This window comes from Acinonyx jubatus, chromosome E4 (assembly GCF_027475565.1).
Source record: "Acinonyx jubatus isolate Ajub_Pintada_27869175 chromosome E4, VMU_Ajub_asm_v1.0, whole genome shotgun sequence".
NCBI lineage: Eukaryota > Metazoa > Chordata > Mammalia > Carnivora > Felidae > Acinonyx > Acinonyx jubatus.
Genome location: NC_069395.1, coordinates 50,599,930 through 50,617,132, shown reverse-complemented (window position 1 = coordinate 50,617,132; position 17,203 = coordinate 50,599,930). Strand labels below are relative to the sequence as shown.

At 35.2% G+C, this 17,203-nt stretch overlaps 1 protein-coding gene across 5 annotated transcripts in view; it reads right to left on the bottom strand.

Annotated features, from left to right (window-relative positions):
• COP1 (COP1 E3 ubiquitin ligase) overlaps nt 1–17,203 on the bottom strand; it is a 252,752-nt gene that overhangs the window by 98,763 nt on the left and 136,786 nt on the right. For all 5 annotated transcript variants that reach the window (XR_008293057.1, XM_027074264.2, XM_053209222.1 and 2 more), the window contains 3 exons: nt 14,076–14,219; nt 11,455–11,563; nt 11,000–11,081 (listed from right to left, as the gene is read on the bottom strand). Coding sequence is in view for 4 of the 5 variants with exons in the window: in XM_027074264.2 (XP_026930065.1) it covers nt 11,000–11,081; nt 11,455–11,563; nt 14,076–14,219 (335 nt within the window). In the remaining variant the exon portion in view is untranslated. The remainder of the gene's footprint in view (nt 1–10,999; nt 11,082–11,454; nt 11,564–14,075; nt 14,220–17,203) is intronic.

Here is a 17,203-nt window from a genome sequence, read left to right as displayed (position 1 = left end):
ATATCCCCTACTCTTGAACCACTTCTGAGCCACTGCCTACATACTACAGAAAACACAATGAGCAAAAAGGGATGGTGCTGTTTCACCAAACACTACAGAAAACCTGAGGGACATATGCACTATATTATAAATCTATTTAAAAATATGAAAGACTAGACACAAAGATGTGTACTTTGCCAATACTGATTTACCCTCAAGTTTTTCTTTTCAACTTGATCAAATAGAGAAAACAGGCTTTGTTATATTAGTTACCTATTGTTGTTGTACAGCCAACTGCCCCAGTACTCAGCAACTTAAAACAGCAAAATTTGCTGTTACACAGTTTCTGATTGTCAGGAATCTCTGAGCAGCTCAGCTGGGTGGTTTTTGCTCAGAGTCTCCAGAATAAGAGGTCTCCATGCAGCTGAACTCGAGGATCTGCTTTCAAGCTCAGTCCCTCAACATGGCTCTTGGCATGTGATTCAGTTCCCCGTAATATGGGCTTGTGACAATACTGCTAGCGTCTCCTCATGGACCCAAATGAAGGTAAAGGCTAAATGTTTTATATGAACTAATTTCAGAAGTGACATACCACTGGGTGGCTCAGCCAGTTGAGTGTCTGACTCTTGATTTTGGCTCAGGTCATAATCTTACGGCTCACGGGCTGAAGCCCCAAGTCGGGCTCTGCGCTCACAGCAGGCTCATGCAGCCTGCTGGGGATTCTCTCTCCCTCTCTGCCCCTCCCCTGCTCTTTTCCACTGTCCCGCGCATAGTCTCCTTCACCCCTCAAAAATAAATAAAGTAACTTAAAAAAAAAAAAAGTGACACACCTTCACTTCTGTGGTACTTTACCAATCACACAGAATGGAATAATGGGGAGGAAGGGAATTACACAAGCGGTCACTGGGCCATTTGGGATGCTAACGTAAGCCTTCGAACTTCGTTTAGATAAAGGAGATATTCCACTTAGTAAAGTTATAACTTTTAGAAAAGGTAACTACCTAAAGTTATAAGACAGATAATACTATTTATGATAATACTATTTACTATGTTGCAGTTATATTTTTTAGTCCTTTGATAAAAAAAGTATTTCATTTAGTATGAGTTAACTGAAATTATTTTTTTAATTTGTCAAGATTTCAAATTCATCACTTTCACATTAACGTATGCAGCTATGAAAATCTGGAATAAATAAGAACCTGTAAATAGTGCTATTACTCTTCAAATTCATATTTGGGGATAAAAAAACGTTAAAGAATGTGTTAATTCTAATTCAGTAAGATAACTCATTGCAAATGATTCTTAGTTTATGTATTTAAAAAGAAAAACATATTTCTCCTAAATAACTTAAAATTAGTTCATAACATTCTTTTCTGATTAACTTGCTACACAGCAAAACTGCATCTATAAGCCTACTACATTCATGTTTAACATTAACTTGTTTAACATACAAGTATGTGCATATGTATTTGAAAGTAAACTACTTTGAAACTACACAGCATTAAATAAGTAACAGCATGAATACAAAAAATATCATTTATAAGGACTCAATATTTATGGTTTGAAAAAATAATATCCATTAACAAATGGATATTACTAAATACAAAATATATAAAATGTTAAAAAGTATAAAACATTTAAAATGCTAATAATAAATAAATGTGTTAAATACATTAAAAGAATTTAAAGTATTCTTACTATAATCACAAAGGCAGTATCTTACAAGCAATAAAAAAATCACCAAAGAGTGATAAATACATTTACACAACACTAAATATTTTGAGATGGGCGTAATGCATTTGGGACTTTTAGTACCAACCAAGGCAGAGTAAGCCCACTGTAGCCAATTTCTCTCACTGTGAGTTTACTCAGAGGACAATATCAAAAACTAAAAGGAAATGTCTGAGGAATCTGAAAAGTAAGGAAAAACAGTCATTATGGAAAGGAAATTCAAAATTTAAAAGAAGTAACCAAAACAGGAATGAGAGTACCATTTCTTTTCTCCCATGCAAGCCAAAGCCAGAACTCAATCAGCAAAAACTGAGCAAAATCCCTGTGTTTCTGACCATAAGATTGGTAAAAGGCATTTCTGCAAGTCACAGGGTTGAGAGTAATCTTTATTTTTTTCTTTTGTTTTATTCTTGTTCTCTCTCAACTTTTCCCCATGGTGGGCTTCCATCACAGAGCTACAGCAGTATGGCAGGCTAATATTCCTACACAAACTCCATTTCTGTGGTCATAAAAAGGAGTAACTCATCTGTAGAGAAACCCCAACTTTCTTGGTAAAGCCTCAGTAAAAAAGGGAGACAAAGAGTGTGGGAGGAACCTGGAAAGGAAAGCACTGGAGAAGATCCCACATTCTGTGTATGAACAGGCCTAAGTCTTATATGTGCAAGATGGACACAAAGCCTTGTGCATTGAACTACAACTGAAAAGACAACTCAATTTCCAGATTAACCCCTGAATGGCGTATGCATGAAACAAACCAACGCAGCACAGCAGAGGTTTGAAAACCACCCTGGCAATTTAACTATCACTCATACAGAAAGCAAGATGGAATCTAAACCGCCGATCACCTACCTAAACAAAACGAAACAAAAAATATTCTCCAGATAATCTGAACAGAACCCAGAGTCTTACAAAATATAATATTCAAAATGCCCAAGATACAACCCATCAATTACTCGTTACAAATCCAGGAAAATGTGAAAACTTTTCAAATGAACATACCATCAACAAAAACCAATTGTAAAATCTAGATGTTGGAATTAGGCAACAGATTTTAAAGCAACTACTGTAACTGTGCTCCATGGGGGTAAAAGGTAAATACATTTAAAATTAATAGAGACAGAAATACTGAATATAAATACAGGAACTATAAAATAAGAATCAAATGAAAATTTTAGGAAAAATACAGTAACTTGCATAAGTCACTGAACTCAATCAGTATCAAACTGAAGATAAAAGGATAAGAGTCCAAAAGAACACAGAAACTACTTAATGTAAAGAAGAGAAAAGATACTGATATCAAAAGAACAGAGTCAAGGGGACCTGTAAGACAAAATGAGAAGGTCTAACATATAATTGGAATCTCAGAGGAAAGGAAAAAGAGATTACTGCTTTGATGAATACCTAACAAAATAGATTCAGAAGAATAAAAAGGGATTCAGGGATAAAAAGCAACATTAAATACTAAGAAAAGGGTCAATTCACCAAGATAACAATTATAAATGCTTAAGACCCTAACAATACCACTTCAAAAAAATCAAAACAAACAAAAAACAGAGGCAAAACAAAAGTCTTCCATAACCAAAAGTAGAAATAAAATCATATTTCAACAGTCTTTTTTTAAAATATTTTTATTTATTTTTAATATTTTTAATGTTTATTTATTTTTGACAGAGAGAGGGAAAGACAGAGAATGAGTGGCTGAGGGGCAGATAGAGAGGGAGACATGGAACTAGAAGCAGCTTCCAGGCTCTGAGCTGTCAGCACAGAGCCGGACACAAGGGCTTGAACCTATGAACTGTGAGATCACGACCTGGGCTGACATGGAACGCTTACCAACTGAGCCACCCAGGAATCCCTAAAAATTTTTATTTATTTTTAAGAGAGAATGCAAGCAGGGGTGGGGAGAGAGAGAAGGGGTCAGAGGACCCAAAGTAGGCTCTGCGCTCAGAGCAGCAAGACCAATGTGGGGCCCAAATCCACAAACTGTGAGATCATGACCCGAGCTGAAGTCACACACTCAACCAACTGAGCCACCCGGGTGCCCCCCAGATTTCAACATTCCTAATAATCAATAGAACAAGGAGACAAAACACACACACACAGAGCAAAAATATAGAAAACCAAAAAAAAAAACCAAACAAACAAAAAAAAACTATCAAGTTTGATCTAAATGACACTCACAGAACACTCCAATGGAAACTACAGAATCTTTTCAATGCACCTGGATATTTACCAAAGCAGATCATATTCCAGACCATAAAAGAAATAGTAACAAATCTAAAAGAATTAAAATTAGGGGCGTCTGGGTGGCTCATAGCAGTTAAGCGTCCGACTTCAGCTCAGGTCATGATCTCACAGTTTGTGGGTGCGAGCCCTGCATCGGGCTCTGTGCTGACAGCTCAGAGCTGGAGCCTGCTTCAGATTCTGTGTCTCCCTCTCTCTTTCTGCCCCTCCCCATCTTGCACTCTGTCTCTTTCTCTCTCAAAAACACTAAATAAAACATTAAAAAAAAAAAGAAAAAAAGAAAAGAAAGTTATATAAAATATGTTCTCTTACTAGAATTAAGCTATAAATCAAAAACCGAAAGATTTCTGAAAACTTTAAGCAAAGTTGGGAATGTCAAAACACATTTAAAAATAATTCTTAGCTAAACACGAGAACACAAAAGAAATCAGATGTACTTTTAAAAGTGAATGAACAAGTAGATACATTACATGAAAATTTGAGGGATCAGCTGAAGTGGTGCTAAAAGGGAAATATATACCAGAAAATATTTATATTAGAAAAGATACAAGGCTCAAATCAGTGACATAAATCTCAACCTTGACAAAACAGTAAAAAAGGAAATCCCACTCGAAGCAAATTTTAAAAGGTAATGAAGAAAAGTTAACAAACATCAAAACGAAACTAAAACTAACAAAAGAAAAATCAATAAAATCAAAAGTTAGATATTTGAAAAATATTATTAAAATTGATACATTTAATGCTACACTGACCTAAATACATAAATAATAGATCAGAGAGAGAACACAAAATACCAGTTCCAGAAAGATATAAACTACCAAAGCTCATTCAAGAAGAAACAGACGAACTGAATAGTCCTACATCCAGTAAAGAATTAAATTCTTATGTCACAGGGATAAAAGCTATACCACAGGGGACATAGTCAATGGGACTGTAATAGCATCGTACAAGTGACAGTAGCTACCTTCGTGGTGAGCACCACGTAACATAAAGACGTTGAACCACCATGTTGTACAGCTGAAACTAATGGAACATGGTGTGTCAACTACACCTCAATTACAAAAAAATAAATTCTTAGTTAAAACCTTCAAACAAAGAAAACTGCAGGCCCAGAAAGCCTCAACGACAAATTATATGGAAGATTTATGAACCAAACAACAGTAATTCTAAATAATCACTTCCATCTCTACCTCCCACAAAACAAGAGAAATCATTTTACGAGGCCACCATTAACCTGACACAAAAGCCACAACAAAATTTATAAGAATAGAAAACTAAAGGCCAATACCCCCTCATGAATATAAATGCAAAAATATTTTTAAAAAATTAATTCAGCAACTCAAACATAGCAATACAGAAAGGAGATAATACATCATGGCCAAAATGAGGTTTGTCCTGGGAATGAAAATAGATCATTATAGCTCAGGACATTAAGAAAAAAAAGAAGAAAAAGAATATAATCATCTCAAGAGATACAGAAAAATCATGATAAAATTCAACATCCGTTCATGATAAATATTCCTGGCAAACAGGGAAGAGAATTTCCTTAACCTGAAAAAACATGTCCAATAAAAGCCTAACCCTAAAAATATCCTATTAATGTTGAAAGACTATAAGCATTCCCCACAAGATCAGGACAAGGCAAGTATGTTTGCTGTCACCACTGTATACACCATCATTCTGCAAATTCTTGCAAATACAACAAAACAAGAGAAAGTAGGAAGAAAAGAAAAAGAAAAGAAAAAAAGAAATGGACACACTTTGGAAACAAAAAAGGATTAGTGGCTCTCGTGGGGCAACCAGATTAGGTGGAAGTCAGTGGCACGGGCAGTGAAAGAGTTCACCCAAGACAGAATAAAAATGACAGAGGTGTCTTAAATACACTGCAAGGAAGCAGCAGGCAGGACAGCAAAGGAGAGGCTATCTACCAGAAGGCAGTGGTAGGGGGTTGTAGTTATGGGGGCAGTGAGGAGGTATTAGAACACATAGCATTTTCCTTTTTTGGTAACTGTGCCTGATTGTAAGTAGTCCATTGGTCAATTAGAGCTTATGGCTATTTTGAGGCTAATAAGCCTGTTTGCATTCAGCCCAGCAGTCACTGTGGAACCTTTTACATGATACAAGTTTTCCACTGCTCAAGTCTGTTGCCTAAAAGTGTCCTCTACAACTCTGCTGACATGACTGGCCCTCCAGTTTGGAATCTCCAAACATAATCTCTTAAAAATAAAGAGAGACTTTGGCAAGTTTGTTGAAACAAAATTTATATATATATATATATATATGTATATATATATATATATGTATATATATATATATATATATATATATTTTTTTTTTTTAAACGTTTATTTTTGGGACAGAGGGAGACAGAGCATGAACGGGGGAGGGGCAGAGAGAGAGGGAGACACAGAATCGGAAGCAGGCTCCAGGCTCTGAGCCATCAGCCCAGAGCCCGATGCGGGGCTCGAACTCACGGACCGCGAGATAGTGACCTGAGCTGAAGTCGGACGCCTAACCGACTGAGCCACCCAGGCGCCCCCAAAATTTATATTTAAATATCAATTGTTTTTCTACAAACTAGTAAACAATGAATGAATACTAATGTGTTTTAAACAACATTTTCAATAGCACCAAAACCAAACTATTTAGTTGTAATAATGTGCAGGGTTTGTATGCAGAAAACTATAAAACTGTTAAAAAAAAATTTTAAGCCTAAAATTGGAAAGATAAACCATGTTCATGGAATGAAGTCTCAATATATTCAGATATCAATTTTTCCAAAAATGATCTACAGATTCAATACTATCCTAATCAAAATCTCAACAGGATTTTCCATTGGTACTGGCAAACCTGATTCTAAAACACATATGCAAGAGCAGAAAAAGTAAAGAGCTAAAACCATTTTTTAAAAAAATGGAAGACTACTTGACTTCAAGAGTTTCTATAAAGCTATAAATCAAGACAATGTGTTACAGGAAAAAAAAAAGAAACAGATCAGTATAGAATCTAAAAAATAGACACCCTTCTATCAGAAATGGACAGAACCAGCAGTAAGAAATCAGTAAGGACATAGCTGAATTCAAAACACCATCATTCAAATGAATATAAACGGTATCTACAGGCTATCTAATTAGAATATACATTCTTCTCAAAGTCACATGAGACGTTCAGCAAGACAGACCAAAATGTGGGTTCTGAACATATCTTAACAAATTTAAAAGAGAAATTAAATAATGTATCTCTTAGACCACAATGGAATTAAACTAGAAATCAGTAACAGAGAGATAGCTAGAAAATTCCATAACACCTAGAGATTAAACAACACACTTTTTTTTTTTAAATGTTTATTTATTTTTGAGAGAGCAAGCAAGCAGGGGAGGGGCAGAGAGAAAGGGGCACAGAGGATCTGAAGCGGGCTCAGCGCACACAGCAGCAAGCCCGACACGGGGCTGGAACTCATGAATCGCGAGATCATGACCTGAGCTGAAGTCAGAAGCCTGACAGAGCCACCCAGGCACCCCTAAACAATACATTTCTAAATAACACATAAGTCAAGTAAGAAATCTCAAAATAAATTCTCAAATATTTTGAAATAAATGAAAATTAAAATATAACTTATCAAAACTTGTGAGATCCAGCACTGCAATAGGGGCATTTTTAATAACATTAAATGCATATAGTAGCAAAGAGAAAAGATCTACAATCAATAATCCAAGCTTCCATTTTAGGAAACTAGAAAAAGAAGTGCAAATTAAAACCAAAGAAAGCAGAAGAAAAGAAATAATAAAATAAAATTCACCTTAAAAATTCATACGGGATCTTTGTTGACCCTAAAAAGCTAAAACAATCTTGAAACAGAAGAAGACAGATGAAGGACTCACGCTTCCTCATTTCAAACGAAGCTACAGTCATCAAAATAGTATGGTAGAAAAAACAGACCAACCAACAGAAAACAAAGGGCAATGGGGCGCCTGGGTGGCGCAGTCGGTTCAGCCTCCGACTTCAGCCAGGTCATGATCTCGCGGTCCGTGAGTTCGAGCCCCGCGTCAGGCTCTGGGCTGATGGCTCGGAGCCTGGAGCCTGCTTCCGATTCTGTGTCTCCCTCTCTCTCTGCCCCTCCCCCGTTCATGCTCTGTCTCTCTCTGTCCCAAAAATAAATAAAAACGTTGAAAAAAAAAATTAAAAAAAAAAAAAGAAAACAAAGGACAAGATCTTCATTACATTTGGCAATGACTCGTTGGATATGACATCAAAGGCACGGGCAACATAAAGTAAATTAGACAATTTGGACTTCATCAACATGAAAAACTTCTGTGCATCAAAGCACACTATGAACAAGTCACATATCTTATAAGGGATTAATATCCAGACTATCCAGGGGCGCCTGGGTGGTTCGGCTGGTTAACCTCACCTCAGGTCGTGATCTCACGGTTCGTGAACTTGAGCCCCCATGTTAGGCACTGTGCTGGCGATGCAGAGCCTGCTTAGGATTCTCTCTCACCCTCTCTCTGCCCCTCCCCACACCGTGCCCACAGGCATTCTCTCTCTGTCTCTGCCTCTCTCTCTCCCTCTCTCTCTCAAAATAACCAAACAGTTTTAGAATATATATCCAGACTATCCAGAGAACACCTACAATTCAACAGCAGCAAAAAAATAATAATAATAATAATTAAAAAATTGGCATAGGTCTTGAATAAACATTTCTCCAAAGAAGATATACAAATGGCCAATAAGCACATGAAAAGACACTCAACATCACTATGATTAGGGCAATGCAAAGCAAAACAACAATAAGATACCCCTTCACACCATTAAAATCATTACCAGGAAGGAAGGAAATAACAGGTGTTGGTGAGGATATGGAGAAACTGAAACAGTCAGGCACTGCTGGTGGAAATGTAAAACGGTGCGGCCACTATGGAAAACAGAATGATGTTTCCTCAAAAAATTAAACATGTAAGTACCATATCCAGAAAGTCCAGTTCTGAGTATATACCCAGAAGAACTAAAAACAGGACATAAAAAGATAGTTTGTCACTCACGTTCATAGCAGCATTATTCATAATAGCCCAAAAGGTAGAAGTAACCCAAATGTATGTCTATAGATGATGAATGGATAAACAAAATGTGATACATTCATAGAATACATTATAATTCAGCCTTGTAAAAGAAATTCTGCCATTTGCAACTACGTGGATGGAACTAGAGGCTATTATGCTAACCAAAATTAGTCAGAGAAAGACAAGTATCATAGGACGTCACTCATATGAAGAATTTAAGATACAAAACAGAAGAACGTAAGATACAAGGGAAGCAAAAATAATATAAAAACAAGGAGGGGGACAAAACATAAGAGACTCTTAAATACAGGGAACAAACTAAGGATTGCTGGAGGGGTTGCAGGAGGGGGGTTGGGCTAAATGGGTAAGGGGCATTAAGGAGGACACTTGTTGCGATGAGCACTGGGTGTTATACATAGGGCATGAATCACTGGAATCTATTCCTGAAATCACTGTTGCACTATATGCTAACTAACTTGGATGTAAATTAAAAAAATAATTAATTAATCCATTAATTTAATTAAAAAAAATTCTGATACATGCTACAACATATATGAACCTTAAAGACTTTATGCTAAGTGAAATAAGCCAGTCACAAACAAATACTGCATGATTCCACTCATATGAGGTAGTTACGAGTAGTCAAATCGATAGAGACACAAAGCAGAAAGGTGACTGCCAGGGGCTAGGTAAAGGGGAAACGGGAAGCTATGTTTCATGGGTAGAAAGTGTCAGTTTTGACGATATGAACAAAGTTCTATGGACTAACGGCAGTGAAGACTGCAACATCATGAATGTACTTAATGCCACTAAACAGTACTTAAAAACAGTTAAAATGCTTCATTTCATGTTACGTATATTTTAAAACAATTTAACATGAATAAATAGCTTTAAAAATCCTTGCCTACTTAAATTGTTTCCATTGGCTTCTATTTTCCAGAGAAAGACTCTGACCAGTCAAGACCTTTGAATAAATATTACTCTTCAGTACTAAAATACAAGTATTCAACTCAATAAAGGTTATCCTCAGTATACTATTAAAAAGTACATTTAGGGGTGCCTGGGTGGCTCAGTCGCTTGAGTGTCCAACATCGGCTCAGGTCATGATCTCGTGGTTCATGAGTTTGAGTCCCGTGTCGGGCTCTGTGCTGATGGCTCGAAGCCTGGAGCCTTCTTCAGATTGTGTGTCCCTCCTCCACTCATGCTTGCTCTCTGTCTCTGTCTCTGTCTCTCTCTCTTTCAAAATAACCATTAAAAAGGGTAAACAACTTGCTACTTTTTGATCTTTTGGGGGGAAATCCAGATATGTTCATTTCCCTTTTACAAAATAGGGCATGCACTATCATTATGAAATAAACTTTTCAACACTAGAGTTATCTCTGCCTATCTAATCGCTAGTCTATAAGTTACATGCAAAAAAGGAGGGCAAAAAAATTAAGGCTATTAACTATAAGGTTAAAGAAATCTGTTAACAGGGCTTTAGAAATCTAATGGTGAGAAGAACCAGGCCAAAACAAAACAGTATGGACAACTGAAAAAAATGAATAGTAAATATGGATATACAAGAAAAAACAGAAGAGGTCAATTAAATTTGCGGGGGGAAAAAAATGAAGAACTCTTGCCTTGAAATATGATAAACTTCACTAAAAGACTTTAGCATACACTAGAAATTTAATATCATTTAAAACAGAGACAGGTCTAAATATTTCATCAAAAAAAGTTGACTTGATGGTATATATAAAGGAATTGGTTATAAAAACGTCACCATGTGACATGAATCCAGAAAAAATTATTATAATGAAGATACAGTATATTCATTTTTCTTTCAGTCCAAAAGATAGATTTTTGTGCTTAGATTAGTTTTAGAATAATAATCACAAAGGACTGCCACAAGTTTTAATAAATATCTGTATCTCTGCCAGTAAAAGGAATTAAGTTGGGTATAAGGAAGTGAGGGAAAGTAGGAGAGGAGATTCAGATTGTACCTTTTGCATCATCAGAACCTGAAGCCAAGAGTTTAGGATCCATCAAATTAAAGTCAACACTCCAACACCTTTTCTCATGTTCCTGGATACAGAAGGAAGACAAAGTAGTCTCAGACAGAACATAGATGGTAAAATAAAGCAAAAAGCTTGATACCAATTTATTGCTCTGGTGGGAGGGAGATAAAACAGGCTATGAAAACAAATGAGATGCAAAGTAGTTCCCAAACTTTGTACATATACATATTTTATTGCTTTTGGAAATTTATTTGACACATTCTATAAATGTAAAACAAGTCTGAAGAGATGCTTCAGAAAAGCATTATTTGGTTATCATATATTTTTAAAAGGCTAAATTAGTGGCTAAAATTTGTAACTATAAAGCACATAAACCCCTACAATTATTAAGAAAGTAAAAATGTGGTTCTTAAAACAAGCAAACTAGTATCCTTATTTACCTGATAGACCTTTGACCTCTGTCCTGTGAATCCATCCCATAGGATGACAGTGCCTTCATAATCACTGCTGGCTAACAGATTCTTATGGTAACTACTCCAACTGATACAGCTGAAAGAAAGAAAGATAGTTAAGCCTTACTTCATGTAAAAGTAAGTAACAACGAATACAAAGAATGTCGATGTGTTCAGAAAAGATTAGAACCCTTTTTAAATGGTCTACATGACTTCATAATCCTTAATCTGCCAACAACATATTTGGGAAAAAATATATCAAATAACTCCCACGTTATTCTACTGAACTACCAAGTAACAACCCTTACCACTATTCACACTGTTCACTAGCCAAAAGATGGACATAAGCCTACAGCTGCCACTGGCCATCTTTCATACATGAGTAAAGCATATCTATGAGTGAAAACAGAAAGCCAACAGGGCACAAAGCATGCCATAGCCGAAAGACAGAGACTTAATCAAATCGTACAGGCCCCTGTATCAAGTTGTGCTGAATGAGATACACTAATAAACTAATTTGAATTGGGTTTCTGTACTCACATCCAAAAACAAACAAACAAACAAACAAAAAATCTTCATATAAGCTTATGACTGAAATTCCAATTGAAAGAATTTAAGTTAGAATTAAGCTTTTAACATTTACGGTTTCAGCTATTCTCAAGTGCTCCAAAACTGAGAACGCATCTAAAAATGTATGCTTTTGGTGAGACACATATGTGAATGAAGCATATGATAAAGCTAATGTATATTAAGGAAAAAGCCACTTAGAAAGCAATTAACCTAGATGATCTCAAAGCACATGAAAATAACAAAGTCTTTTGCTCTCTACTGGCTACGTTCATGCTAAATTTTAGAAACTGTTAACAGTTCATTTGCATGTTTACATATACTTACTAGATTTCTGGGAGAAATTACATGGCAAGTTAAAAGGGTTAAATTTTAGAGTTCGATAAACCTGAGCTCGAATTCTAGCGCACAGTGCCGCTTCACAGTTGTGGTTTGGGGTAGTTTGGTTCACCTTCCAAACCTGTGTGCTCTAAACTGGCTTCGGGTGTGCTGACACACTGACCCTTTCAGTCTTTAGCTCATAGCTTCCAGATTTGAACGGCTTCTTCCAACATCCCATAAAGTATTGCCGTATTTTCACATACGTAATTGACTCAGGTAAAATAGGTATAAGGGTAATTCGAAAATGTTCAAAGTTCTAAATAAATATATTATTAGATGCATTCCTTGTATTATTTGATTTTAAGCCAGTGCCTGAGAATCACTTAGGAAGCTTGTTTAAAAAAGGTAAACCCTCTAATCCACCTTTTCATTACAGTGACATTTCTTAGGAATCTTGATAATGGCCAAGTAGTATGCTAAGTGCACTGTGTGGATTTATTTAAAATATAATCCTATGAAACAGGTATTACTATTGTGGCCTCCGTTTCATAAATAAGTGGCACGACATGGTGAAGAAACTACCTGCTTGAATCCTTGCTCCTCCAGAGACTAGCTGTGTGATCTTATGCAAGTTAATTAACCTTTCTGTACTTCAGCTTCCTTGTACATAAGATGGGGCAATATCTCATAGTTAAGTCTACTTAAGATAAATCATTTAAGACAATGCTTGCCACATAAGAACTCAATAAAGTTATGTCTTATTCATGCTATTTTCTTTCCACCTAGGATAAAATAACTATAATAGATTCTCAATGACAAGCGCCACTGATGAATGAGCAGGCTCACAAACTATCAGTCTATCATTTTTAGGAATGAATTAGGAAATGAAAAGGAAAGCTATAACAAATACATTACATAAATACTGTAATACTTGCTATATTATTAACACTGTTAAAATGAGCATATATACTATATACACACACATACTACATATGTGTGTAAAGTAGGTGAATTCAGGTAAAATAGGTATAATTAGAAAATGTTCAAAGTTCTAAATAAATTTATTATTAGACACTTTCCGTGTATCATTCCATTTTAAGCCAGTGCCTATGAGAATTGTTTAGGAAGCTTGTTTAAAAAATGCAGATTCTAAGATTCCTTTGAGATTCTGGGGGGGCAGATCCGAAGTAATTCCCAGTTCCTGCATTTTTAACAGTACTCCAGGTTTGAAAAGCACTCATTATGAACTCTAACCCTTATTGTATGAAACTTAAATATAAGGCCCTCAATGAAAAGCCGCAGAATATTCTTCTGAAAAAGAAAAAAAACTCTTAAAACTATAAACAGTTAAAATACTTAGAGAGAGGTGCATTGCTAGGGGGAAAAAAATCCTGACTTTCAGGCACTATTCATAGGCTATCGTAATCCTTTATTCAACACCCCATGGAAAGCCATTTACGACAAAGATTTTTATTTGATTAAGTGAAACAAAAAGGACTTTCATTGGTCAAACAGGAAAACAATGACTACTAACCCCTACAGGGTAAAAGCAACCGATAACTTTAAAACAGATTCTGAAGTCTCCTCTGTATACAATTCCAGTGTTTTTTTATAACTGAATAAGGAGTCTCACAGAAAGGTAAAACAACAAACTCATACTAATTATAGTCACTGATTGTTATACACACGCTACATGATGTCCAAAAAAATAATCTAAGTACCTGATTTTGGAATTGCAGGTCATTTCATTTTCAGGGTAGTGAATATCCACGGCATCTTGAATGACTGTGCCATATTCATAGACCTTAATCTTCTTTGTAACTCCAGCAATTGCAAAATAGTCACAATCCCGGTCAAATTCAATACTATGGAAGAAAGTGTATATTTGGTCAGGAAGACTATTTGCCTATCCCTGTGACATTTACAATGACAACAGTTCAGAGTTTTTTCTGTTTCTAAAGTCATTCTGTCTACAAGAATAAGAGATCTACTTGAAATGCCCTCAAATTGGAGTAGGCTCTATGTCCAGATAGAGTCATTACCAAGACATATAACAAATTACAAGTGGTAGAGAACTGTGCATAGCTACACAATTCTGCTTATAGATAGTTCTTTTGTTCCTAGAAACTTGACATGTTTCTCAATTCAGCTTTAGTAACCATATTACAACTTACCCAACTGTAAAGGCTAACAAGTTATATTATAAAAGTAGTGACAAAAAATTTAATATTTGGTATATTAAAAAATATGTCAAAAGAGAATTACCAATTAATCTTTTCATAAATTCTAACTATTTCCCTTCTACCACTTTGTGGGGATCACAGAATTTCAGTGTTTAACGTTACTTTAATAAATAAATTAGTACACAAACTCAGTTACAGAAGCAATTAAAGACTGATGACAAAGGTTTAAAAAATGGAATCATTAAATTATCATTATGTTCCTCGAATCCATTACTAATCTCTCAAAGATGATCTGATTTATTAGCCCCCCCCAATATAGATTTCTTATGCCAAAACCAAGGGAAAAAACTAAAAATCTCCCTTCTCTTAGAATTTCTTAGGGAATTCACTCCTCTCTTACTGACTTTCTATACAAGTTCCAAAATAATATACTTCAAAGAAAAGCAGAAGACCTTATTCACCTTTATTAAAACTTAATTTGGAACCTCAACAAAGGTGTTATATGACCAGTAAGAAATTTAAATAACTTAATGTGAAATGAATCATCACATCCATTATTTCTCAACAAGTTAAGCATCTTTTCTATAAGCTTAGCCGTAAGGCCAAAGAATACAGATGAATTTTCACTGATCTACAATTAATTACACAATAATAATAGCTAACATTCACTGACCGCTAAGCATAACCACTGCACATATTAACTCATGTAATCCCCATAATAACCCTATGAGATAGGTATTATCTTTGTCCACATTTTACACATGAGAAAACGAAGGGTTAGAGGGGAAGCAATTTGCCTTAAGTTAATCAGCTAGTAAGTGGATAAGACAATATGTTAATACTCTGCATATATCAAGTAGTCGTTAAATGCATATAAATACCGACATGGCATACTTTTCTTTCCGGATTACCTGTGATATCCTCTTACAGAACAGTTAATGATTAGTTAATAATTTAGTAAAATGCTTGCTAAGCTAATGATGACGAATAAAAGAAATAGGTACACAGAATATTTCACACAAAAACACTTTGAGATGTTCACTTTTCAATACAGCTTTAAATCCTTTATTTTATAGCATTTAAAATTATTTCATTCCATGTCACTGACTATAGCACAAATCAGCAAATACTCCCTCCAATAAAATATGACTATGTGGCAATGCAATGCATTTATTTGTACAACAACTGAAACCAAACTGCTGACTCAGTGTTCCCCTGCACTATGGATTCTAATGCAGCATAACTATGTCGATGCAACTATTCATCTATCCTGACTCAATTTATACCCACAGGCTAATGTCACTGAAGGAGAAATATTATTGTGTCCGACAAAGAACAGTTATCAGAACTGAAATCCCATTCTTAACTTAAAAGGCTGGGTATGGCTGAGACCCCAAGGAAGAACTAGTTAAATTATCTCTAAATATTTTTACTACACCTACAAACAGACATGGCAATAAATCAACAGCATTCCAGTGTTACACCAGAAAAAAATAATAGGCCACTTCCAAACTATATGTTTTTAAGAAAAAATAAATTTAAACACTAGATTATTAAAATAACAGTCCAAAGACACTGCAGTGAGAAAACTTCCATATGAATAAAAATGCTATCTGTCAAAAGAATTGATTTGATGATGTAAATAAGTTAATAAGTCTATTATTTCTTCTGTTGCTACACTGTTATTCAAGACACCTCTCTTTTTTCAACAAAGGTTATTATTTAGCTGCATTAGCTAATTCTTACCTCTTATACTAAAAAATCAACTTTATATTCTGAGTTTATTGTTATTTTCTTACGTCCTGGTTATGTTTTGTTTTTAAATATTGGGATATCAAGGATCTGTACAGTATTCTTTTTTAATATTCTGGGATACTGAGTTTCTTTATAATTTAAAAACAACAAAATTCTAATAGAAATGCTGATCAGAAAGTAAGAAAATATTATCTCTAGTGAATTTTTTTAAGTTGTTTTTTTTTTTTTTGAGAGAGAGAGCACGCGAGAGCGAGTGGGGGAGGACAAAGGGAGGGAGAGAGAGAATCCCAAGCAGGCTCTCTGCTGCCAGCACAAAGTCCAACATGGGGGTTGAGTCCACTAACTGTGAGATCGAAACCAAGAGTCAGAGGCTTCACCAGACTGAGCTACCCAGGTGCCCCTCTAGTAAATTTTGATAAAAAGGGAAAGGAAGACAAACAGTTGCCTTTGGGGGAAAAAAAAAGTATTTCCACATTACTAAGACTCAGGATTTAGGCACTTCGAAACGCTGAATCGTTTGTTCTCAATCTTTAACAGATTTAATCATATCTGATCCCAAACAAACATAATTAGATTCTAAAAACATCTCATGTAACAACTCAAATGAACAATGTAGTTTTCAGGTACAGAGAGCTTTTCTGAGCTACTCCAAAATGGATGGCCTCTTATCTCACAATACAGTATTTCAGCTGCCTTAATTATGAAATCTGATAACCTAAACAAAAACAATAAACAGTGACTAGTTAAACTGAAACAAAAACAAAATAAAAAGTAATTCATTGAAACATACCTGCTTGTGCAATTAAATTCAAAAAATTTTGTACTAAGTTTCGCTTATTATACAAAATTCATTTCTGCTATTCACTATCACCAGTAATTCTTTTTAAGTTTATTTATTTTGAGAGAGAGAG